Source organism: Hyperolius riggenbachi, chromosome 7 (genome assembly GCF_040937935.1).
Source record: "Hyperolius riggenbachi isolate aHypRig1 chromosome 7, aHypRig1.pri, whole genome shotgun sequence".
NCBI classification, from domain to species: Eukaryota; Metazoa; Chordata; class Amphibia; order Anura; family Hyperoliidae; genus Hyperolius; species Hyperolius riggenbachi.
In genome coordinates this window covers 205,799,856-205,825,079 of record NC_090652.1, presented here as the reverse complement: position 1 = coordinate 205,825,079, position 25,224 = coordinate 205,799,856, and the positions used below count along the sequence as shown (strand labels likewise).

The following is a 25,224-nucleotide window of genomic DNA, read 5'->3' as shown; positions in this document are numbered from 1 at the left end:
TGTATTTATAAAGCGCCAACATATTACCAAGTAAAAGTGTACTCCTTAAAGAGACTCTGTAAAAAAATGTTCAGCCTTATTTCTCCTATCCTACAAGTTCCTATACCTGTTCTAATGTGGTCTGCCTTACTGCAGCCTTTTCTAGTTGCACTGTCTATGTAATATATCTTATCTTCTTTTCTTTGTCAAGCTTTGTCGACCCAGAGAGGAAGGAGCTGCCTCTGCTGTGATAGGGACAAATTATGCACGTCCCCTTCAGGCTCACTCCTGTGTGTTTTTCTCACTCACAGACAGGTCCCTGCTCTCAGTCTCAGCTGTGTCTGTGCGCCTGTGGGATGAGGGAGCTGCCTGTCACATGCTAACAATTTGTTACCCAGACACAAGTGCAGAGCCCAGAAACATAAAATTTCTTCAATACAGATTCTGTTTAAAGCCCCTGCCCAAGCAACACAACTGAAGTATTAGGCCAACACCACCCATGCTATCACTGGCTAAAATCAATATATTCGCAATATCCCCTGTGCAACAGGTCAGGCATTATATAGGAATAGGAAGGAAAAACCAAAGTTGCACCAGGGGATATGGATAAATAATATGTCCTTTATTAAGCAAAGGGGGTCACTTTAAGAAAAGTTAAAAACTAGGGGGGCAGGGTAGGAAAACAATCTGCATAAATAATAAGGGATTGCCACGCCCAAACAACAATGATGTAATACAAAGGTTAGTTACCTGGTAACAGCCTTTTTAGTAACCTCCAGGACAGGTCCACCATGAGACGACATAGGCTCCTCCCAGGAACAGGAAACGTCCAGCTAGAGTACTCTATAAATTTTACCACCAACACCTCAATCATCAGTCAACTACAAGAACTGTTCACTTACCAAAGGGGTGTCATGGATAAATACGTAAATATACATCTTATATACACCCTTATTTGGGTGGGTTACGGACCTGTCCTGGAGGTTACTAAAAAGGCTGTTACCAGGTATCTAACCTTTGTTTTTCCACTAACCACCAGGACAGGTCCACCATGAGAAGATGAGCAAGAATCTTACCAATTAGGGTGGGCCCACTGCCTGCAGAACCTTCCTTCCAAAAGATTGTTGTCTTGCAGACATCAGATTCACCCTGAGAAGGTGCTTAAACTTGTCCACGTAGCCGCTCTACAAATCTCTTCTGGCGTTGCACCCGCTCTGTAGGCCCATGAAGTGGCAGCTGCCCTAGTTAAGTGAGCCCTAACTGTATCTGCCAGAGTAGCCCCTGTAAGCTTATAAGATTCTTCAATACAAAGCTTTATCCACTTGGCTATTGTTCTCTTTGACATTTTTATGCCTTTTGCCGCCCCTGTGGTGTTAATAAACAGAGCTCTAGATTTTCTTATCTCTGCCACTCTGTCTAGATAGGATATAAGGCATCTTCTGACATCTAAATTTGGTTCTTCATTGAAGGATGGTAACACTATCTCCTGTGATCTATGGAAATTTGTGGCTACCTTAGGAAGAAATTCTTCACAAGTCTTTAATATCACTTTATCTTTATATATAATACAAAAAGGTTCGTCACAGCATAAAGCCTCTAACTCGCTGACTCGTCTCGCAGAGGTAATTGCTATTAGAAAAATAACTTTTATTGATAATAATCTTAAAGAAATCTCTGAAATCGGTTCAAAATGTTTTCCTTTCAAAACCTTTAGAACTAAAGATAAATCCCAACTCGGAACTTTATTTACTACAGGTTTCTTCCTTTCTATAGACCTGAAGAACTGGATGATGAGGGGGTCCCTTGCTAACCTCATATCCACAAAAGTAGATATTGCTGCTACCTGTACCTTTAGAGTACTAAGAGCAATACCCTTTTCTACACCATCCTGTAGAAACTCTAAAACTGTAGGTATTATCTCGCCCGTAAATTTTGTTTGTTCCTGCCACAAGTTAAACGTCTTCCAATATTTCGTATATATTTTCCTTGTCACTTTTTTCCTGCAGTCTAGTAATGTATTAATTACTCTTTCTGAAATTCCTCTCCTTATTAGCGGAGACCTCTCAGAAGCCAAGCAGACAGGTTTAGATTTGGTATGGAGTTTACACCTTTTCCTGAAACCTGTGCCACTAAATCCCTGTGTGGTAGCCGCACTGGACCCTGCAACCTCATCTTTAGTAGTAATGGGTACCAGCTTCTTCTTGGCCAGTCTGGGACTATCATTATCACAGTTGCCCTGGTCTGTAATAACTTCTGTAACACTCGAGGAATCAACTGTATTGGTGGAAATGCATATCCTATGTTAAACGTCCAATTCTGACTGAGTGCGTCCACTGCCTCTGCTCCTTCGTTTGGATTCAAGGAGTAAAACCTTCTGCACTTTGTGTTCCGTCTGTTTGCAAACATATCTAATTGAGGGCGACCCCACTGTCTGGATAGATTCTTGTATACCCTGTTTGATATTTCCATTTCTGAATTTGACAGTCTGTGTCTGCTCAGGAAATCCGCCATATTGTTGAGAGACCCCTTCAAGTGGACTGCTGATACTGATAGGAAGTTCTCTTCTGCTATCTTTAATATCTCCATCGCCAGACCCATCAGTTTTCTTGACCTTGTCCCCCCCTGCCGATTTATATAGGCTACGGCTGTGGTGTTGTCTGTTCTGACTTGAACATGGTGACCCTTTAGTATCTGTAGGCCCTGTATCAGTCCTTCCTTTATAGCTCTTAGCTCTCTGTAATTCGATGATTGGTTTCTTATTACCCTTGGCCAGAGGCCCTGAAACATCTTTCCTTGAAGATGAGCTCCCCATCCTAGAAGACTTGCATCCGTCGTAATCAGCTTTTGTGTTGGGATCGTCCATAGTCTGCCTTCGGTGAGCACTCTTTCTGCTAGCCACCAATCTAGGGACTTCAACACTTCTCCTGGACATATTACCTGTCTTTCCAAATCGTCTTGCTTCTTGTTCCAAACCTCCATCATCCAGGTTTGAATCTGCCTTGTGTGCATCATTGCCCACTGTATGGCTGGTGCTGTTGAGGTTAAAAAGCCTAAGATCCTCATGACCTGTCTTATCGTCATTTTTGGATTTATCTTGCAATTTTCTATCATGTCTTTCAGCTTTGCTATTTTTTCCCCTGTTAGGTACATTCTTTCTGTTTCTGAATCTATCAGCAAGAAGTTTTAAATCAGGATGATACCATTTATTGGCTAACTACAAATGAATAAGAATAAACAAGCTTTCGGCCTTGCAGCCTTCGTCAGGTTTACATTTACAGGATTTACATTTACAGGATGGTCAGGTTTACATTTACAGGATGTAAACCTGACGAAGGCTGCAAGGCCGAAAGCTTGTTTATTCTTATTCATTTGTAGTTAGCCAATAAATGGTATCATCCTGATTTAAAACTTCTTGCTTTTACTGATGGCTAACACGGTACAATACCCTACTGCTGAATCTATCAGGACTCCTAAAAACTGAATCCTTGCCGTCGGTTGTAGGACTGACTTGTCCCAGTTTATAATCCAACCGAGGCTCTGTAACTGATCTAATACTTCTTTTGTGTGATCCTATGCCTGTTGGTATGAATCTGCGACCACTAGTAGATCGTCCAGATATGGAATAATCAGAATTCCCTTCGTATGAAAGTATTTTATCACCTCCCCTATTACTTTCGAGAAGATGCGTGGCGCTGACGATATTCCGAATGGAAGAACAACTGAACTGAAAGTGCTGAAGCGTCTTCCTTGTTTTCACTGCGAATCGGAGGAATTTCTGAGATGATTCCCTTATCGGAATATGCCAATAAGCGTCTCTCAAGTCTATATTTGTCATCATGCAGTTGGGGGTCAACAAGTTTCTTACAGAGAATATTGATTCCATCCTGAATCTTTAATAAGACACAAAGGGATTTAATGGTTTTAAGTTCAGAATTAACCTGAACTTCCCCGTCGGTTTTTTGACCATAAAAATCGTCGAATAAAACCCCTTGTGTAATTGGTCTTTGGGCACCGGGACCACTACCTTCTGTTCTACCATGGATTCTATGATGTCCTGCAAGGCTAGTTTTCTTACCTTGTCTCTTGGTAGAGGAGTGGAAATAAACCTTTTCCCCGGAAGGGTTTGAAATTGAATATTGTACTCTTGGTTTACAAGATTCAGGATGAACTCGTTTTTGCTTATTCCTGTCCACTGGGCGTAAAATTCCTTTATACAACCCCCAACCTTTTCTTTGGCGTCACTTCTTTTCTTGACCGTCTTGGTTCCGAAAAAGAAAACTCTTCTTCGTCCCTTCTCTATTAATGGCCCAAGGCCTTCTACTTTGCTGAGGTCTATCCTTGTTCTCCTGTCTATTTCTCCGGAAGAACCTCTTGTTCTGTATAAACTTCTTTTTTGGGAATCCCTTTTTCCTATAAGAAGTTCTCTCTAATATCTGATCTAATTGTGATCCAAACAGTAATTCCCCGTCAAAAGGTATATTACATACCCTTACTTTTGAGGTCTGACTGCCATCCCAGTTTTTTATCCATAGATTGCGTCTTGCAGTATTAATTAATGCTGAAGTTCTAGCATTAACCCTAATATTCTCTGCCGCGGCGTCCGTTATATAATCTGTAGCCTTAGATACCACCTCTAATGACTCTAAAATCTCTTCCTTAGAGGCTCCCTTCTCCACTTTTTCTTCTACCTTCTTTACCCATACGGCTAATACCCTTGATACGCATGTCGTTGCGGCAGCTGGTCGAAAATTTGCACCTGCAGATGTCCAGGCCTTTTTAAGTGCAAATTCTATCTTTTTATCCTGTGGATCCTTTAAGTATCCTAGATCCTCAAAAGCTAACTCATTGTCCTTATTGACTTGTGAAAAAGCTGCATCCAACCTGGGACATCTATCCCAAGTTTTAACGTCTGACTCAGTAAAGGGAAATCTTTTCATAAAACCTTTTGACATAAATACGCAAAAAAAAAAAAAGTGGGATCAGCGCATCACCAGGCCGCCTGCGCAATTCTCAGGCTATGCATATGCATAGGTAGAATTTAGTTAGTGTTAGGTCCCCTCCCATGGAGGAAAGACTTCTTCGACAGTGGGAGGGACGAGTACCTAACAAATTGCAAATTGTTAGTGGAAACTAACATCCTCCAAGTGGTAGACAGGTCATGTGTATGCTCATTGTGTATTTGAATCCCATGAGTGGGGTGTGCACTTTTTTGCAGGTAAGCACTCATCTGTTTTTAAGTAGCGCTGTTCATTTCTTTGCTATGTTTTGACATAAATAGCTTTCTATCTGGATACTTCCACTGACTTAATATAGTATTCTTTGTGGATCTATGTATAGGGAATGTTAAAGATTCCACTGGCTCCATTCCCTGATATAGCTTGTCATGTAGAGATATTTCCTCTGATTTTTTTGATTCGATATTCAGGGTCTTGTTGATTGCCAGAATAAGCTGTTCGGTCTCATCGGCTGGGAATCTAAATCTTTTTAGTGTCCGTCTGGCTCTCTACACTGTCAACCGACGAAGCATCAGATTCATCATCCTGATTATCCTCTTCCTGTTCGTCTTCCATTTCCTCACCCTCAGAGGAAGATATAACAGGCCTCTTAGTAGCCAATCTACTTTTACTTTTGTGCTTACTAGGCTGTTCAGGTTGTGGTTCCTCTGTATCAGGTATAGCAGCACTAGAGCTAGCCTTAACTGTATATGCTGCTGGGGTCATGGCTGCAGAGAAAACTTCTTTTAATGATTTAATTGTCTCAGCCATCTCTACCTTAACGGCAGACATTATTTCCTCTTTTAACCCTCCTGACTGCTCCTGAATTAATTTTACAAAACAGGGCTGGCAGAATTGTTTAGTGTAAGTATGGGCCAACTTTGTGTCATAGAGCGGGCACCGCCTTCTTGGCCTTGAAGGGTCAGCCGACTCTGTGCCCTAAAATACACAATAGGAAAAACTTTGTCACCACTCATTCTAATCAGACAGAAAAAAACAACACCCAGGTGTGTATCTGTCGGAAAAAAGTGACCAGTAGCCCCCACCTGAGAAGTTTAAGAATCTGTATAAACAATAACATATACATAAGATTCAACCGAGGTAAACAAAATGACTGAGAATAATATTATTCACATCGGTTTGCATGCTGAGAGAAATATATTTCATTCAATAGACTACACATACGTATAATGACTTCCATAATGAACCTCTTTGCTAGCCTTCTACATATATATGTTATCATATCAGCCACGATTTAAATAGAACAAATCACACTTCCCATACTAGACTGACAGTAAGGAAAAATAACTCTTAGCCATGTCTAGGGAATAAAATATAGACCTCAGATCAGACGCTAAGCAGGCATTGTTATATAATAGGCATATATCAGACCTCCGTACAGACGCGGGACAAGGCGTATGGCTCATACCATAAAGGTCCCCAAGCCTCCGCCTATCTTACCTTTCCTGGTTCCTGCTTAGCGTCCATCCCGCTCCGCTCACAAGACGAAACTGTTGAGCCATGTGGAATTCTGGCGTCTCTTCACCAGCGCGACCGGAAGTGACGCTATGTTCGGGCGGAAGTGCATCATCCACGAGCCGCCACTGAGGGCAAAACCACCAACCATCCCTCCGGAGGTCTGGATGATTCCCTACGTCACCTCCGGTGCGCCATTATCCTCCGCCATCTGGGAATCATGGACGCCGGCTGCGTCCTCCAGATCCACCACTACTCGGGCAGCCAGGACAGCGCTTAAGGAGAAGGTAACCCGCTTTCTCCTACAGGACCTCCAACCATCTCCAGGCCGGTCCACCATACGCCGCCAACCAGGTCCCTGACACACCTGGCCCGACGGACCGGCGAGCGACATAGAGCACTCCTTTTCCTGAAACAGGAAACGTCAACTGATGATTGAGGGGTTGGTGGTAAAATTTATAGAGTACTCTAGCTGGACGTTTCCTGTTCCTGGGAGGAGCCTATGTCATCTCATGGTGGACCTGTCCTGGAGGTTAGTGGAAAAAATTCCCTTCCCACAAATAAAGCAATATAGGTTTAAGAGTGCACAAATGTTTAGAAATATATTTATTTTAAGTAATACAATGGAGGTCATGTGACTTCCCGAGTGTTGCTCTGTCACCCTGTTTTTTGGGTGGGGAAGAGTCTTCAAGCTGCTGCCAACCAACCTCCCTAGCCGGGGCGTAAAGAAGTGGGGGGCACAGCTGCCCTGCCACAAAATCCTTTCTCAAAGTTGTCAACAGAAGGAGGTGATGTGGTGCAAGGGGGAAGGGGGGAGATGTGCATACACATGTCTATCTCATCATGTCACATACCACCTCTAAACTTTTAAGGCATTTCCAAGCATTTAACTATTGTTATGGTAGTGTCTGGAGACAGTACATTAATACTATTTTTGCTTGGATAAGAGATTTAAAAAATTCAAGCTGTCTTGAGAAGATGTCTTGCTGTGGGTATGTGCATGTGGCTACAACAGCATAAACTCCAATTCATTAACCTTATATATACTATAATATAGTAATGGAGCCTGATGCAAATTTTTAATTATTGGAGCCAATAAAAGTATATAAACTCCAAATCTTAATAATTTTAAGTTTTATATACTGTATATAATCAAATAGAAAATCTTTTAAATGTAAACCAAGCCCCAACTTTTCCAAATATTTTAATTTCCAAGACCCTTATAATTTGCAGTGCTTTATTTATTTATTTTTTTGCATCGCACATAAACCATGTTTGTCTTTTTTTGTTGATGGTTTCGCTGTGCTGACTTTCGACAGTGCACATGTTATGCCATGTGTATGGGCAGGTGATATTATGTAAGAGGGGTGGGGGAGGATGACCTGAAGGAAATTTCTGGGCACAAAAGGGACTGTGGGATGAGCCCTCCTGCATGTGTGTATATTAATTTGCTGATTAGCCAAATGATAGCCTGAAAGGTTGGTTCGGGCTTTGCACTTGTGTCAGGCCTATGCCCCACGATGACGGGGGCCTACAACACTGTTCCAAACTTCCCACTGAAGTTGATGGTGAGTTATGATCACCGTGCTATGAAAGAATTAAAAAAAAAACACCTCTGCTAAAATGGTGCTTGGTTCACTTTAAGGCTCATTGTACACATTTTTTTTTTGCATTAGACTACTTCCGAGGCCTCCCTAACCACAGACGTTTCAGGCGGACTGATGTAAATATTTTATTGCACACATTAGCAGAGAGCAAACAAAAAGTTTTTAACAGCGGGGGGGGGGGGGGGGGGGGGGGGGAGGGTAGATTGGACACTGTGCTTCAAAGTTTACAGAAGTCGCATATTCTATTTTCACACCTTCCCCTGGAAAAATAATGGGCAGCTAGAAGGGGAGAGGGGAACATGGCAGCTCCCATAGCTATTAGAAACCAGAAAAAAGTTGTGCTTGGTTCCCTTCAAGCTTTCATGCTTTGCTACCTTTTAAAAAACAAAACCTTATATTATGACGTTAACATTTAATTTATACTAATTCACACAAAAACTCCATCCATGTGCTTTTGGCCCAGTCCCCCTGTCAATTTTAAGAAAATATTGTGGCCCACGAGTCTACTGTGCTCCAGGCAGAGGGCAGCTGATGATGTGCTAGATTAGGGCATTCATAGCATAAATGTGAAGCTGACAAATATTCAGAACATAAACAATGTAATCACATCAACATGGACCAGAATTTCAAACGAAGGTTTCCAACATGATGCACAATGATTAAAGAGATTGTTTTGAGGAAAAAGAGATTCATTAAAACACTATCAGTAAAGCATTCATAAAAAAGTACCTAGCAAGTGTATGTCAGTACAATAAAAATGCAAGAAATTAAAAAAAAAAAAAAGTATCAAACATTCCTGTCAAGGTTTTTATGTATCCAGGTACTTTTGGAAACTTTATTTCTGTTCTAGAAAACATGTAATCACGTTGACAGAGTAATGAATAAAAAGATTATCAACACAATCACATCCCGGTTTTCATCAAACCCAAAAACACGAGACAGAAGAGTATACATCCTAAGGATCCAGCACCTAAACTCAAACAAATCAACATGGTGTTTTCCATCCAGTGTACAGAGGACTGCAAAGATTGTTACATTAGGAGGACAATGCAGAATCTGAGAAAATGCATGGACTGGCCTAATGTATCAGGGCTAACACTGCAAGTAAGCATTGTGCAATCTGCTTACACCTCAGGAAGAGTGGTTTCTTTTTTGAGGTGCACATTTTGGACAAAGAAGGGGAATAAAACAGAACATCTGTTAGGAACTTACCTCCCTATCACTCTCACGTCGACTCTGCATGCTCTGGGAGCCGACCCAAGCAGCCAGCTTCCAGGTCAGGCTAACGCGATGTTTCCAGGAGCTGTGCATGGCTCGGAGTGGCTTTAAAGTGTACCAGAGACCTGGAAAAGTAAAGATTTGATACATAACTGTGGTTTCCTACCTGTGTTTATGGGGCGGTAGGAAGCCCTGGGTAAGTATCAAATCTTTACTACCAGGTCTCTGGTTTACTCTTCCCTCTGCTTATAGGGTCAGACAGCGTTAGTGGCCAATTATGAGTGCTGCGGGCGGATTGCTTGCAGTGCTTCTACAACCAATGAGATGCTGAGATTTGTGTTTTCATGATGCTCTCTGCCTACTCTATGCATTGTGTCCCCGCCCGTGATAGCGATAGCTGCCTTGTGCTAATTTGCTGGGTGTGATTTATACTTCTGAACTTCCGTGTACAACCTCGCTTTGCCTTTTCATCTTGTTATTGGATTTCCGCCTGGACTGACCTCAGAACTGTGTTTGACCTGTTTTTGCCTTATCCTCTGGTACCATGTAAACTCTGATCTCCCGTGTATTAATGGATTGGCTTACATTTGTGAGATTCTGTACCGTGCCTTCTGATCACCTATTGCCGACCTGATCTGCTAGTCATTCCTGTCTGTACCTGTTTAGTGGCGATCTGTTGGTACCTCGGTCTTGCCCACTTCAGTCCTTATACCTTGCACATATCAAGGTCTGGGTGTAACCGGGTGCTGGGATGACGCATTTTGTCATCCCTCAGCTGACCAGGGTAACGCCATGCAGGATAAAGACTGCGGAGGAGATTGGGGCATAAGAACTAAGTAAGATAGTGGATCCAGCAGGCCTCACAGTGTCTATGTCAAACTAGAATAGTCATCCCTAAATAAGGTGGGAACATTCAACAAAATTTGTTGTTAACACGTTATGGTGTTTTTCACCTTGCAGTTTTGGAGATCGCACACACCTCCAGGCAGGTGTAGTCCATCAGTATAATAGTTTCAATTAGCTAGACTGTTGAATGAAGTGGAGTACTTGTACTTAGAAAAAAAATGCATATCTCTTTTTTTTTTTTTTTTTTTGACACTCCAGCTAAGTAGGGAATCAAAGGTCCTGGATAATTTCTGATTCTTTCCCCTGTTTCTTGGTCTAGTGGTTCATTTTTACCAAATAGACCCAATCTGGGTAGTCACAAACATTGCAAGGCTCTCTGAGGTATTTGTACTCATTCTTCACAGGTTTGCTACACTGGAAGATACTGAAGATCCCACTGACCAGCTATGTTTCTGTGATTGAAAGGTACCCTAGTAGATTAGCATTCTACAAAAAAAAAAAGTCACTCCAGTTCTTAAATTAGGCAATACTGTATTTAGGCAGGGATCCAGAAAGATGTGTAACTTGGTCAGAATTAAGTTCTGTTTGGCTGCTCAGATGGTTATTAAATGCATTCTCAACGGTTTACACTGTAAACGGAGAACATGTGAACGGAGAATAATGCCATATTCTCGGTTCCTAAATTAGTCTACTTTCTTTCCTGATAAATCCTTAAGAAATCTGAATGTTGTGTACATGGTTACAAAACAAAGGTGCTACAATAGTAGTCAAATATATGAGAATCTTATCTTTGACTACATTTGTACTACAAACAGCTTTAACTGAAACTACTTCGCTATGTACTTTTAGGAGTCCATATAAGCATAGCTTAGCTTCCAGTGACAAGTCTCAGCCGTTGGCATTTTCCTATTTAGCTGATGTAAACTGTCAATTACATTTTTTCTTGTAACGGCTCATGACTCTATAATATGTATTCATTAGTGATTCACGTGTTCATTAGCAATTCACATGTGTCCCCACCACCTACTCCAACACAAGCTGGGTGTTATCAGAACTCTACATTACTGGCTGAGATAATAACTACCAGCTCAAAAGTAAGGACTATGCCTAGTACACACCATACAATATTTTCTGTAAGATTTACCTGCCAGATAGATAATTTCCAACATGTTGGAAATTATCTATCTAACCATCTATCTGCCTAGCAATTAAGCATTGTTCTACTCAGCAGGAGATAACCAGAAGACAATGCACCAGAGATAATGACCAGTCTCTACCAGTACTTAACAGAAAATAATCGAATTACAGAAAATCTAACAGAAAAATCTTACAAAAAATTGTATGCTGTGTAATAGGCTTAAACAAATACAAACACCAAAGCTTTAAATATTTCTGTCTACCAAGACTGGACACTTGAAGCAACCAGCAGCAAGGTCAAACAAGTTAAAGATTAAAAATTGGAGGGAATCAGAAAACTTAGGATGACACAGTGATTATGTACATAATTTGCAGGCTTTCATGAAAGCCCGTCAATAGATCCCAGCATCTCATCTCAAAAGCAAAATGCAGCTTCTAGAAGTCGTTTTGAATGCCAGCAAAAAGCCACTGAAAGCCAACAAAAGCCCAAATGCCAGCCCTTAACCCTATACCCACTTCCTGCAAAAGCCATCAAAAGTCCAGAAAATTTAATGCTCTCCTGAAATCCATTAAAAGCCTTCAAAATACATTAAAAGCTTAGCTGCTAAACACTGGCATTCTTGAAAAAAACAAAAAACACAGCGTTTGAATGAGACGCTGAGCAGAATCTCAGCAGAAGCCTGTGTGAACCAGCCCTAGCACAGAAACATGCACAACCTAGCAATCCACCTCCATCTCAAGAAGAAAGGACTCTTTCCTGAGGAGGAAAATGTGCACATTGTGAAAAGAACTGTGAAAAGGTCCACTATATCAAACTGGACCAACCACCCCTAAACAGGGCAGGAGGTCTGACATAATTTATCAACGACATAAAATGCCATTTTAGTATCCTTTCCTAAACATTTTGGATACAGCACACAGCTTCAGACAGACACTTACACAATTAAAATGCACATAATTGTAACAGCTAGACTGCTGGCCAAAATAACAGTACTTATAAAATGCTTAGGAATCTTCTTCAATTATTGCAAATGAAAAAGTCTGAAGGGTGATAAAATGTCTTCTAGAATAGAAAAAAACAGTACAGTTGAAGCAATCTCATTTTCCTTTGGCTAAAAAATATAAATGCAGTATTTCCTGAAAGTGTCTTACTACAGTTAGCTTAATCAGGAAAATGTGTATCACAGAAGACTATATTGGTTCTCCTACCTTCCTCACTGGGTCTTCCAAATAGCAGTCTATAATTTTGTCATACAGGTGTTTTCTTTCATACATAAACTCACAGATCTGGTAGCTGCACAAAGAAAACAAAATGTATTAAAAATATTTTTTTTACTACTTCTTAAAGGACAGTTACAAATATAATTTAACTGAAAAGGATTTCATAAACCTATGAATGCGGTATCATCATTTTTTCACTTAAGAATGTTACCATATTAGGCCATATAATTAAAACTATTACAGCAGACTCAATTATCCAAAACTCTCAAGCAAACAGAAAAAAAAAATCCCAGGATGCACAATGCTATTCTGACAGTATGTTATACAATAATAAACGTGTTACATTGAGTGAAGTTTGTCTTTGGCCCAGGGCCCACTGCGAGCTTCCCAATCTCAGAAACTATGCAGCTTTTTGCAGTTACTCTGCAATTGCAATGCTGTAGTGGAGCCTCTCTCCTAGGGTTCCTCTGTTGCAGCACTTTTCTAACTGCTGCAGATCAGCTAGAGCTGCAGAAAGCACTCTAGTGGGCTCCAGCCTCTAGGGCTCTTTTACACTGAAAATTGCAATGGCATCACAATTTCTTTGCGTTTTCGCAATGTGATTTTGCTGCAATTGCATCTTGCAATTTTCTCTGACAGCTAGGAACGCAAGGAGAAATGCATAAAAAATTGCGGCATGCGGGACCTTTGTGGTCGGCCAGAATCGTATCACAGAAGTGATAAGTGATACGTGTGATTCCTGTGATTTTTTTTTTACTTTGAAGATTTTGCATGAGTTTGTAAATGGATCGCAAATTGCATCTAGTATAAAAGAGCCCTCAATTTGTTTTTAACCTTCCTGGCGGTAAGCCTGAGCTGAGCCTGGGCTATGCCGCGCAGGAGGATTTCTCAGGCCCTGCTGGGCCGATTTGCTTACTTGCTAGCTGCGTGTGCATTCCGATTGCCGCCGCTCCGCGCTGATCGCTGCGCCATGCCGCCCCCCCCCCAGACCCCGTGCGCTGCCTGGCCAATCAGTGCCAGGCAGCGCTGAGGGGTGGATCGGGACTCCCTTAGACGTCACGACGTCCATCCCGCCCTGTCGCCATGGCGACGGGGGAAGCCCTTCAGGAAATCCCGTTCTTTGAAGGGGATTTCCTGATCAAAGATCGCCGGAGTCGATCGAAGCGGGTGGGGGGATGCGGCTGTACAGCGGCTATCATGTAGCAAGCCCTAGGCTCACTACATGATTTTAAAAAAAATAATAATTTAAAAATAGTGCTGCGCTGCCCCCTGGCGGTTTCTAAAAGACCGCCAGGAGGGTTAACTCTGCATTTCCAGTTTAATATTGAGTTTATGTTGTGGGTATAGTAAAAGGTATATTGCACAGCATTAGTTAGGCCTATTTTAAATAGTACCTCTCAAGCAACCAGAAACAACACTTATCCAGCATATTACAGTCCCTGTAGCCTCTGCTGGATAGCAGTGATTCTACTGTAGTTCATTTGTCCTAAAATAACAGTACATTTACTACTTTGTTCATTGACTGAACTTATAAAGCATGACTTAGGTCTGTGACACATGGTGAGCATTACATGTACCTGATTTCTTTGAAATGGGTGGTATTTGCTGTTCACTACATGCACTATAACAGGATGAATCAGTCAATAAGATACAAAGAGCATATTGCATGGGTTGATGCCATCTCATGCTTATGGCAGACCTGAACTTTCCTTGCCAGCAAAGCTAAGCCTCATCGGTGTCACGCAGTGTGTAGAAAAAGAAGAAGCTGCTCCATCTCATTACATATCGCTGTGCTGTGTGTACAAGGGTGCAGGAGAAAGGAACACCACTCCAAACAACCATATGAAGCAAAGTCGTCCGCATTCCTACATCGTATTAAAAAATCCATATCTTTATTCGTTCATTATTTTTGTTAATGATGATTGAATAAAGATATGGATTTTTAATATGATGGAGTGCAGACAACTTTGCTTTCCATGGTGTCATGCAGTGTGCTTCCAGTGCATTGTGATGCACTGAGCACAGTACAAAACAAAATGGTATATATAAATCTGCTAGTATAAAACCGGCTGAGGACTGTTAAAATCCAGGAGTTGGAAATCTCTGGATGGTCCAGAGGCCTCCTGGATCCTGATGGAGTCCATAGTTCCTTAAAAGGGTCCCTTTTTATCTTCTGGCCACGCTCCCGGCTCTGTACAAGTACATCCAGACTTGGCATGTGTGAGAAGGGTCCATGCATGTCCAGTAGAATGAACAATGGTGCATAGCTTTTTTTCTTCTGTGCAGGTGTGGTTCTTTCTGCTACTGGAAGGCATGCGTAGAGCTCACTCACACATACCTAATCCGGATGTGGTCATCTACAGCTATGCTCATGGCCAAAAAGAGCAGGTTCAACAAATGTTGTCCAATATACAAGGATAGACCCAGGGCCTGATTTGTACTAATTAACGCCCTAGGCCACTGTCACCTGCCGTCCCCCTTCAGTATAGGTAGCGAGATGACCCCTTCCCTCTACCCTCTAGTATAGGTAGCCTGATGAGCCGCCCACCCCCCCCCCCAGTATAGGTAGCCAGATGACTCCTCCCCCCCTTTTCCTCCAGTATAGGTAGCCAGATGACCCCTCCCTCTTCTCTCTAATATATGTAGCCAGATGACTCTTCCCCACTTTCCCTACAGTATAGGTAGCGAGATGACTCCCTTATTGCCTCCTTTTTCCACCCCACACCATTCAGTATAGGTAGCCAGCTCACCTTCACACCGCAGCAGCCATCTGTGTCACTTATTTCTCCACTCATCTCCAGTGCAGAAGCTACCTCTTCCTCTCCGTCTCCAATGCTGTCCGTAGCTGCCTACCACAACGCCAATGTGCACAGAGAGCAAGGTGGCCACTGTACAGATGGCTAGCAGCAGGGAGATCAGGCACTGGCCTGATCTCCCTGCATTGCAGCATTTGCAAGCTTGCAAATGCTGCACCAGTTTAGCCTGCTGCTTTGGTGCCATTCCTCCTGTGGTGGCCTAGGCCTAAATCCGGCACTGGATAGACCATCACACTGTAGCCTGATATCTCTTCTCCTTCTTCCAGCAGAGGTCAGCTCATGTGTGCAGGGACAGAAAGAACTGCATAACTAGCAGCTCCACTGAACTAAGAAGTGAAGGAGCTAGGAAAGTCTGGGGGCAGAGAAAGTGGGTTTCATTGGACATCACAGTGCTGTGCATTGCAGACTGCCTACAGTTCTTTTCACATAACAAAAGACAGAACATAATAACAAACAGTGCAGTGCCATGCCCTGTACACTAGTTGGTGCACCAGGCATTTTGCTGGACAATCTATGTCCAGACATTGCCCTGGTGGAGAGTACAAACTGGAAAGAAGACTACAGGTAGAAATGTTAGGTAAGACATAACAAGAACTTTGTATTTATTAGTAGAAGATTACTTACAACTGAGCTCTTTCTGCCAGCTGGATTAGCCTGTTTTCCTCAAACTGAGCCACTCCACCTGCCTGAAGCAGCTCTAAAAGTACCTGAAAGAGAAACCCACAAAGTTAAAGTGTAACCGATAAATAAGAAAAAAAAATCGACCAAGGAATCTCAAGTTCCTTGAAAAAACCATTAGTATAGTGTTAGCTGGTGATTAAGCTGAAACAGAGATAAACCTTAAGGAAAAAATGTATGCATATATCTTTATAAAACAGTGATGAGACAGATTTACTGTTAAAAAAATGTTTTGTTTGAACAGCACCCAAATGCTAAATACCTGATTTATAGCAAGAATTTCATAGGCAGATGACTACAACACATCTCCTTTGCATTTTTGGACACAGTGGGAAGGACTCCACCTCCCAGGTCAATGATGTACCTTCTGCAATGGTCTCTGATAGAGGGGAAGTGTTCCAGACTGCCAGGGTGCTGGACCTTGCTAAGCAGTCCAAGACAGCAAAAGAGGCAGCTCGTAGTCATGTCACCAAAAGATGGGATTGTACTAATTTGTATGTAGAAGAGATGGGGAGCAGGCTTTGTGTAGCATTGCTGAATTTCTGGCTGTCTGCCTTAAAGGCAACACACTGGCCTCGATTCATAAAGGACTGTGATTAAAAAAATGTGGACGTCAAAATACTGCATTCTGTATTTTAGACTTTTGTGCTCTAATTCATATACATTTTCACAGGTGCAGTAGAAGTTCGGTAATTTACGGGCTTTAATTGACAAAAAAACTGTTCGGTAACAGCAGAGCAGTGTGGAGTTGTCTCTGTTTTGTTACATACTGTTCCAAGCATTGAGGGCATTACAATAGTAAGAGGCATCCCCAACATCCATTTGGAATGTACATGTTTGTTACACTGTTTGTTATACTCCCTCTGCTCCCTGTAAATCTGTCTATTAGTCTTTCTTAACATTTTATTTTATTGCCACAGCTTACATGAACTGCAAGAAACATTAAACATGCCATGCTTAGGTGGTGTCCGCACTAGCTCCTCTGCATCTTAAAACCGGAACCTAAAGGGTTAAATGTTTGAAGGGCTACAGGGGAAATCTCTTTACTCTACTCTGCTGCCTGGGAGTAGAAAGGTTTGACCCTCCTGAGAAGGCTTCGGATCCTATTAACATCCGATCAGCAGACTTGCAGGAGAGAGGGGCTGTTTCTTTTGGCTGCTTCTGTGAGTCATGGCTCCTCATAGTCTCTGGACTGTTTACGACAGACCAGAGCTGCTGGTAATGTTTCTGGGCTTTACCGCATGTTGTAGTCTTTATGAATTGACATTTACCGACATGTGTTGAGGTATTTTACTTCACTGCTCCTTAATTGCAACTTTCCATGCGGTAACAGCCTTTATGCATTGACATTTTCCTAAGTCAGCTGTTTTCTGCATTACCTCATGTGGCAATGCTTTTTAAATCTAGGCCAGTGTGTGTTATTACTCTTCATTGACTACAAAACCAATCCCAGGTTATCATCCTAATTTCAAGAGGAGGATTAAAAAATTATATATATAACTATATGACACTAGTCACATAAACTAAAGGCTAACTCAAAACTAAAAATTAAATATCAGTTTTGTGTGATTATTAAAGTGGACACTGATTTGTACCATGCCCCTAACCACTGTCTATAACAGCGGATTACAAAATAATGTTGCTCTATTTATAAATGGCCAATGGCTTTAAGGCTATCCGAGGTGAAAAATTAAGATTAAGCATTACTTCCCTGGGGCTTCATCCATCCCCTAAAAGTCCATCTGGTTCAGCGCTGAAAGCTCCGCTGTCACCTCCATAAGATTGCCAATATTAGCTGGGTCGCTGGCTTCTGCACATCTGCGGGTGCGCCTCTCATCGTCGCACTCCCGCAGCCAGGAGCATTCTGCACTTGAGCAGTTCACAAAGACTTGAAGTGCACAAGAGCAGAACCAACCATGAGAGGTACGTGGTGCACGTCGTTCCAGCAATCTTATGGAGGGACAGCGGCACCCTGGAGGACAACGGAACTGCAGCAATGGGCAATATAAACTTAGGGGTTGGAAGAAGCCCAAGGTAAGTAATGCTTAATCTTTATTTTTCATCTCAGATATACTTTAAGTTGATGGAAAAGCACTGTAGCCCGACCCCATTGGGTGGAGTAGGTCAGGTCCATGGATGTACTTTGACATGTATATTTTCTTTGTTATTATTGTTACAAATGTTATTTTATCTCCTGTTGAGATAATTTAAGATAAGCAAGTTATAGATACTGTTATTTATTTCAATACTTATTATTCTAAATGTGATTGTATCTCTTGCATACAAATCTGTTTGTATAGTCTAGTCTAGTTTATAGCTAAGTCTAGTATTTTGTCATTTACTTGATCTTGCTCTAGACATAGCATTTTAATGCTTATTATTTCTTACAATAAAAGATGTTGGAATTAAATGTGCATGTGAGCGCAATTTCATTGACCATGTCACTGAAGCAACTAGTAACAAACTCAGCAGTGGCAGCTGTCATAATCTAAGAAAGGTACATTTATCAGAGTTCTGTATCAATTCAAAGGCACAGTTGCACGCCAAATCATGCAGCCACTGATTTTTATGATAGATGTTCTCCGATTTTGCAGTAAATTCTAGCACTCAGTACAAAGGAATGGTAAAGAGAGTAATGACTGTGTGTCTCTCAGGGTTTGGTTAGAATGAAAGGTACACTATCAATTACAGCTACTTTTTTAATACTCTATATTAGGGTACACATTACCACGAGTGCTAGGGGCACTTCATTTACCTTTCACTCAGTTCTCTCTCCCTCCTTAAAAATCATCCTTTATTCCTCACACAGCTCACAAATATATTTCACTGTGTCACAGCATGCAGGAGACATGAGGAGGAGGCTGTTCTGAGGAGGTAACATGTAGCTATATGTGCTGTAATATTGCTGTAATGTAACAAGCAGGGAACTGAGTATACACTATTCCTGACTGACTGGCTTGCTTGTGACTTTTAACTCCAGGCTGCATCTACTTTGTAGGCTGCTATGTGGTGCTGTGCTGAGAGGGAGATATGCTGTTTACAAAGGCATTATTAGGATCTTTATCAGTCAAAGAAGCAAAGATAATAAACACACATTTCTGGAATCTTTAACCCCTTCCCACCATCTGAATAAGATACTTTCAGCAAGGTGATTATTAAACTATACACTGAGGAGTTAATAGCAACCCCCCTGTGCAGGGACATGATCTAGCCCTCTAAGAGCCCGACACTTTTGTATTTAAAACTGATTTTACAGCAGAGAGGCAGAGCTGTGTGAGGAAGGAAATTGCTTCTAGTATTTGTGGAAATGTGTGCCCTAACATACAGCATTAAATTATTTTTTTTTTAAAGGATCGCATTCCTTTAACAATAGTTCAGCAATGAAGCAGATGAGACTTAAGGTGGCCACACACGATACAATAAAATGATCTGATTTTACAGTAATTCGATAAAAACGATCGTATCTCCCGAAAAAATCGAAAGCTTTTTTTTCATTCGACTGAAAAATCCGATCGGATTTCCCGTTTTCTTCGATTTTAATCGATCCGGACTGCCAGATATTTTTCTTCAATCTTTCTAAAGATTGTATGGTGTGTGTTGGATTGTCAATTTATTAATATACACACCCTACCAATTTTGTTAGAGTTTCCAATCATTTTTATCATAATTGGGGGGAAAATTGAACATATGTGTGTGGTACATTGGTCATATTTTTGAAATGTTACAATCAGTCAGAAAAATTTATTGCAATTCTTAAATTGAACAGATATGTAAAAAATGGTATGGTGTGTGGCCACCTTTAGGCATCAATGAGAGGTAGGAGTTTAGGACTAAAAAGTAGGAAAATGTAACTGGTTAGGGTCAGGAACTAAGAAAGAAGTGGGTTAAGGCTAACTTCTCAGTTAAAATTAGGGCTATAGTGGGTAAAGAGAAGGAAGAGGTTAATGTTAGGCATGAAAGAAAGAAATCGTATTTTTAAGCTTGGGCATTAGGTACAGTAGGGAAGGCTAGATGTGAATAGTTCAAGGAAGCCAAGAGTAGAAAGTGATAACTATTGCATAACATTAAAGAGTAACTGTTAGGCATAAAATACAAAATTAATTTTCTAGTGCAGGCTGTTACAATAGTCAAGAGCAGTGGTCCTCAAACTAAGGCCCGCGGGCCGGATGTGGCCCCCTGAGGCTTTTTTACCGGCCCCACACACACAGAAAATGTATTACTTATAGATGCGGTCAGCTACTTCTTGAAATATTGGTGGTCCGCATATGGAATAGCAGTGCTGGCACCACTCATCCACGTGGAAGGCAGAAAGCAGTAATTTCGCTGGTTTCCAATCAAATTCCACATCAGGTGACACTGCTGTCCAATTGGACTGCCAGTTGTCACCTGGATATGCTTCACTGTCTGGCCCACAAAGACTTCTACATCATTTTATGTATATTCCGGCCCCCCAGCAGTCTGAAGTATGTAGACCCGGCCCTCGACCCAAAATGTTTGGGGACCCCTGGTCAAGAGGATGCTAACCAGGCAAATCCAAACTTTAAAATCAATCTTACTGTGCTCCTTCTCTCCCCATGCCCCAGGCTCTAAGATGGTACGCAGACTAACACAGACGCAGAAGAGAAGTGACATGCTATGCTGTATCAGCCTGATTGGCTGAAGCCTCTGTCACTCACCTCTCTGCGCTGTGATTGGCCGCCTGCTCTCCCCTTCACTCTCTGTTTCAGCCGTGTTAGTGCGCAGGGAGGCGGGCCAGAGGCTGTCTCCTGTCACTGTCCTCAGCCCCCCTCCTCCAGAGGCATGTGGGCTCCCTCTCTGCTGCATCTGCCGCCGCATCTGCCGCCCACCGCCTGCAGAATTATCCCTCTTTCCCGTGCTGAATATTGGGGAAGGATAAAGGAGCTGCACACAGACTCCCTGAATAATGGTTCCAGGTGCTGCAGTTCCCTTCTATACTCTCTGCACTGCCTCCGGTCAGGGCCGGATTTCTGGCAAGGCCACATAGGCCATGGCCTAGGGCACCAGAAGTTTAGGGGCGGCTCAGTGAGGGGCAGGAAAGCTGTTCTATGCAGTCATCCCTATCTACAAGAACAGCTTTAACCTTTGAACTCTCTGTCCTGTACTTGTGCCGTCCCTGCAAGACCTGTAAGCTCTATCCTGCAGGTATACATCAGTCTAACTCTCATGGTAACACAATTGTTCCATCATTAATGAGATGCCAAGCATAACATAACATTTCAAAACATAACTTCTAATCTATACACGTATTACTAAAATAGCTATTGTCTGTGACACCAATGATGGAAAGTAAGGCGAATTCTCATTGGGGCACACACAGATAACAACCATACAGATGGTATAGTTGGCCTTGGGCGGTAAAAAGTACAAATCCGGCCCTGCCTCCGGTGGAAGTGCAGAGAACGGATGGGAACACCAGCACTTGGATACATTATTAGGCGAGTCTGTGCCTGCTGTCTTTATCCGCCCCACTGTGCTCTGTATCAGTGCGGGGAGGAGGGGGATGCGAAGGGGGGGATTCTTTAACCCGGAGGGCACAAGATGGCCCTTGCCAGGAAAATAATATAAATTGAAAATTAAAAAAAACCAAAACGTGGACAGTGCATTACATCTGATATGTAAGTAGAGCAAGCATTTATCTACTTACATATGTATTTTTGTGGGGGGCATATGATGGCTAACAGTTGTTCTTTAATACTTCTGACAGCTGGATCAAACTAGACAGGCTCCCAGACTGCAGGGGTTGAGTTCACACAAATAAAAAGCACTGCTCTGGCCCAAAACTAAAATAGAATTTTTGAGTGGGTCACTGTGAGTGAATGAACAAAACTCCAACTCTTGAGACTATACTAGACTAGAGGTCAGTACCTGCTGTCTTTCTGAATGTCGAGAATCATCATCTGGACTGCATAGGAATTCCAAAACCTGAAAGTTAAATACAGATTGATAAACATGTAACTAAAAGAAATCTATGACATTAGCCTTGTGGTTGTACATTCTGAAAGGAATTAACCTACTCATGAGTCCTAATTATAAGAAGCCTCTGACCCTACAATATCAATGTGTGTACAGTATAGTGAAATTTACCGTAGATCTTTTTTTTTTTCCCCTAATTAGTTCAACAATAATAGGAACAATTTGTGAACATCACAAACAGAAGAGCAGAGCAGATTGTCTAAATGATGCTGCTATCCTGGAAGAAAATTTAGCTAGTCTCCGGATGTACTTAGCTAACATTCTTCAATACTTTTTCACTTGCAAGTTTCTTCTGTGTTACAGATCATACACAAAACATTACATTCCTAACAAGCTGCTTTTTTTTTTTTTTTTTTTTTTTTTTTTAGCGAGACAGCGTTTTAAATTAGGATGATACCATTTATTGTCTAACTTAAAAGAAAAAAACTGTAATTGTTTGTCTAATAAATCTTCTGCAAACTGTTCCTGTAGACTGACACTGTTAGAACACACCGTTTACATACATTAAATACACAGAAGAAGGAAGAGAGAAATTCTGCAAATATAAGTGTCATCCTGATACATTACTTACAAGGGAGCTTGCAAGCATTGTGAGATATTTATGTCAGATAGCTAAGACCCTATGTTTAGTTAAAGAGGAACTCCAGCCTAAACAAACATACTGTCATTAAGTTACATTAGTTATGTTAAATAAAATAGATAGGTAATATAATCTCTTACCCACACTGTTTTAAAAGAACAGGCAAATGTTTGATTTCATTATGGCAGCCATCTTTTTGGTTGAAAGGAGATGACAGGGAGCATGAGACACAGTTCCAACTGTCCTGTGTCCTGAGCACCTCTCCCAGTTGCTAGGCAACATGAACAACAACATAGAAAATCCCAGAAGCTCTACACAGCATCAGGGAAAAAAAAGCCCGGGCTTTATTTCTTTGATGGGTGGAGCTTAGCTAAAAATCCAGCTAAAAATTATGCTTTGGTAAGAAAAACAAAGTTCTGATGCTGTGAAACTTTTAAAGAAACACCAAGCCTTTTCAGTTCTGCTGAGTAGATTTTTAGCATATTCAATTTCAGCAAAGCGCTTCCAATAGCCAACTTTATAGCCGTTCTCTATTCGCTATACCTCCACCAGGGTCACCCTGTGTGATCCGAACTCACCAACTCAGATGGGCCATATATCACAGTGGCCTAACACGCATCTGGGGCATTAACAGGCTCCCCACGCCCTCGGACTCTTTGCCTTCCGGATGGTCACCAGCCCAAACAAGCAGGTTTTCTTCAATAAGTAGCAGCATTCATTTCCATACGATAATACCTCAATGATAATAAAATATCCTCATTGTGCAGTAAGTTTAAAACCAGTGTACTTTATTGTGCTATTACACTCACGTTTAGCAGATGTAAATCAGGCCTGTGGAGTTACTAACGGGCCGCACGGGGGGAGCCCGTTAGTAACTCCACAGGCCTGATTTACATCTGCTAAACGTGAGTGTAATAGCACAATAAAGTACACTGGTTTTAAACTTACTGCGCAATGAGGATATTTTATTATCATTGAGGTATTATCGTATGGAAATGAATGCTGCTACTTATTGAAGAAAACCTGCTTGTTTGGGCTGGTGACCATCCGGAAGGCAAAGAGTCAGAGGGCGTGGGGAGCCTGTTAATGCCCCAGATGCGTGTTAGGCCACTGTGATATATGGCCCATCTGAGTTGGTGAGTTCGGATCACACAGGGTGACCCTGGTGGAGGTATAGCGAATAGAGAACGGCTATAAAGTTGGCTATTGGAAGCGCTTTGCTGAAATTGAATATGCTCTTGATGGAGGAACTGACTCATTCCTAAAACAGCAGCGCACCTGCCAGAGACTTTGTGTATTAGGTCTCCTTTCTTTAGTGCCCTAACCCTTGAAGATTGAGTGGATATAAGGGACACACAGACCATATTGGCCGTGTTGTTTTATCATATTGATATAAATATTTGCATGTATTAACCTTCATATTATACATCATATTGATAGTGGTAGAGTGAATGTTCCCAAGCGCTGTATATCTTGTGTATATACGATGAGTAGATTTTTAGTTCGGAGGTTCACTTTAACCCCTACATAGACTCATGCTGACATTGGCCCCAGGGAATTGCTGAAGGGGGCTCAATGCCCCAGTGTAGAGGCATCACTGCTACCTGCGCACAGCAGTTTTTACTGGCTATAGTGTGTCAGAACTAGTGTGTTCAATTTCATAGTAGCGGAACGAAGGATGGAATGCACACTGCACAGATAGCGCAACTTGTTTTACCTGGGTGACGCAGGCAGTGCTAGCATACCACGTGTCATGTTATGTGTATAACGCACCTTGCTAATAAAACTCGTGTTATGCTATTGTAACATATGTGTTACCCAGGTGATGCAAATAGCCTTATTTGTACAACAGGTGTTACATACCTGATGTAAGTATCAGTAAAATTGCTGTACACTACCTGCACCCAGCAACTTTGCCCAAACTTAAGTGAATAAACCCGACCGTATCTTACAAGAGGATAAGGAACGTGATATTTTGGGGATATATTAGAGACATTTAGAGAAGTGCAAGTCTTGAATGCTAAACATATCTTATGCTGGAAGAGGGGCAGTTGTCAGACAACTGCCAGTAGGCCATAGACTAGTAGGTAAAGTAACAAGGGGTACAAAAGTACTGGTTCATACATAAGTCTGCTGGCATATATATATTCTGCTGTGTTTGATCTATGCACAGTTTCCTGAAGAACTTGAAATTCTATTGATTCTGTTGATTACTTGTGGATGGTAAATATGTAAGTGAGAGAGGTGTATTCATTTGTAGCATAAGACCAGGTTTGAGAAAGGAGCTAGAAGAATCTGAAATGTGTTTATGTTCACCAGAGAGGCAGGAGTCAACCTTGTCTGTTTTCGTGCATGTTTTTTGCACCGAAAAGTGCATTTCAACTGAGAACTAATGTAAATCAATGGGTTAGTTCTCACTTTGTTCACATTTAGTTCACACTTGAATGTGTTTTTAGCATGCAAAAAAACAAAAACAAAAAAAAAAAAAACGATTTCCTGCAGCATAATTCTGCACATTGTGAGAGTTTCCCCTATCAATTACATTAGCTGCTGTGAATAAACGCACAAGTTTTTTATGCATACAAATGAACATGCAGAAAACACATGCAGAAAACACATGCAGAAAACTGAAAGACAAGAGTGACCCCTGCCAAAAAAGGAACTAAACTCAGAACTTC

At 41.7% G+C, this 25,224-nt stretch overlaps 1 protein-coding gene across 2 annotated transcripts in view; it reads right to left on the bottom strand.

Moving 5' to 3' along the window:
- VPS8 (VPS8 subunit of CORVET complex) overlaps positions 1-25,224 on the bottom strand; it is a 457,588-nt gene that overhangs the window by 220,608 nt on the left and 211,756 nt on the right. For both annotated transcript variants that reach the window (XM_068245033.1, XM_068245032.1), the window contains exons 30-32: positions 21,859-21,915; positions 15,919-16,001; positions 12,467-12,551 (exon numbers count right to left, since the gene is read on the bottom strand). In XM_068245033.1, the coding sequence (XP_068101134.1) occupies positions 12,467-12,551; positions 15,919-16,001; positions 21,859-21,915 (225 nt within the window). The remainder of the gene's footprint in view (positions 1-12,466; positions 12,552-15,918; positions 16,002-21,858; positions 21,916-25,224) is intronic.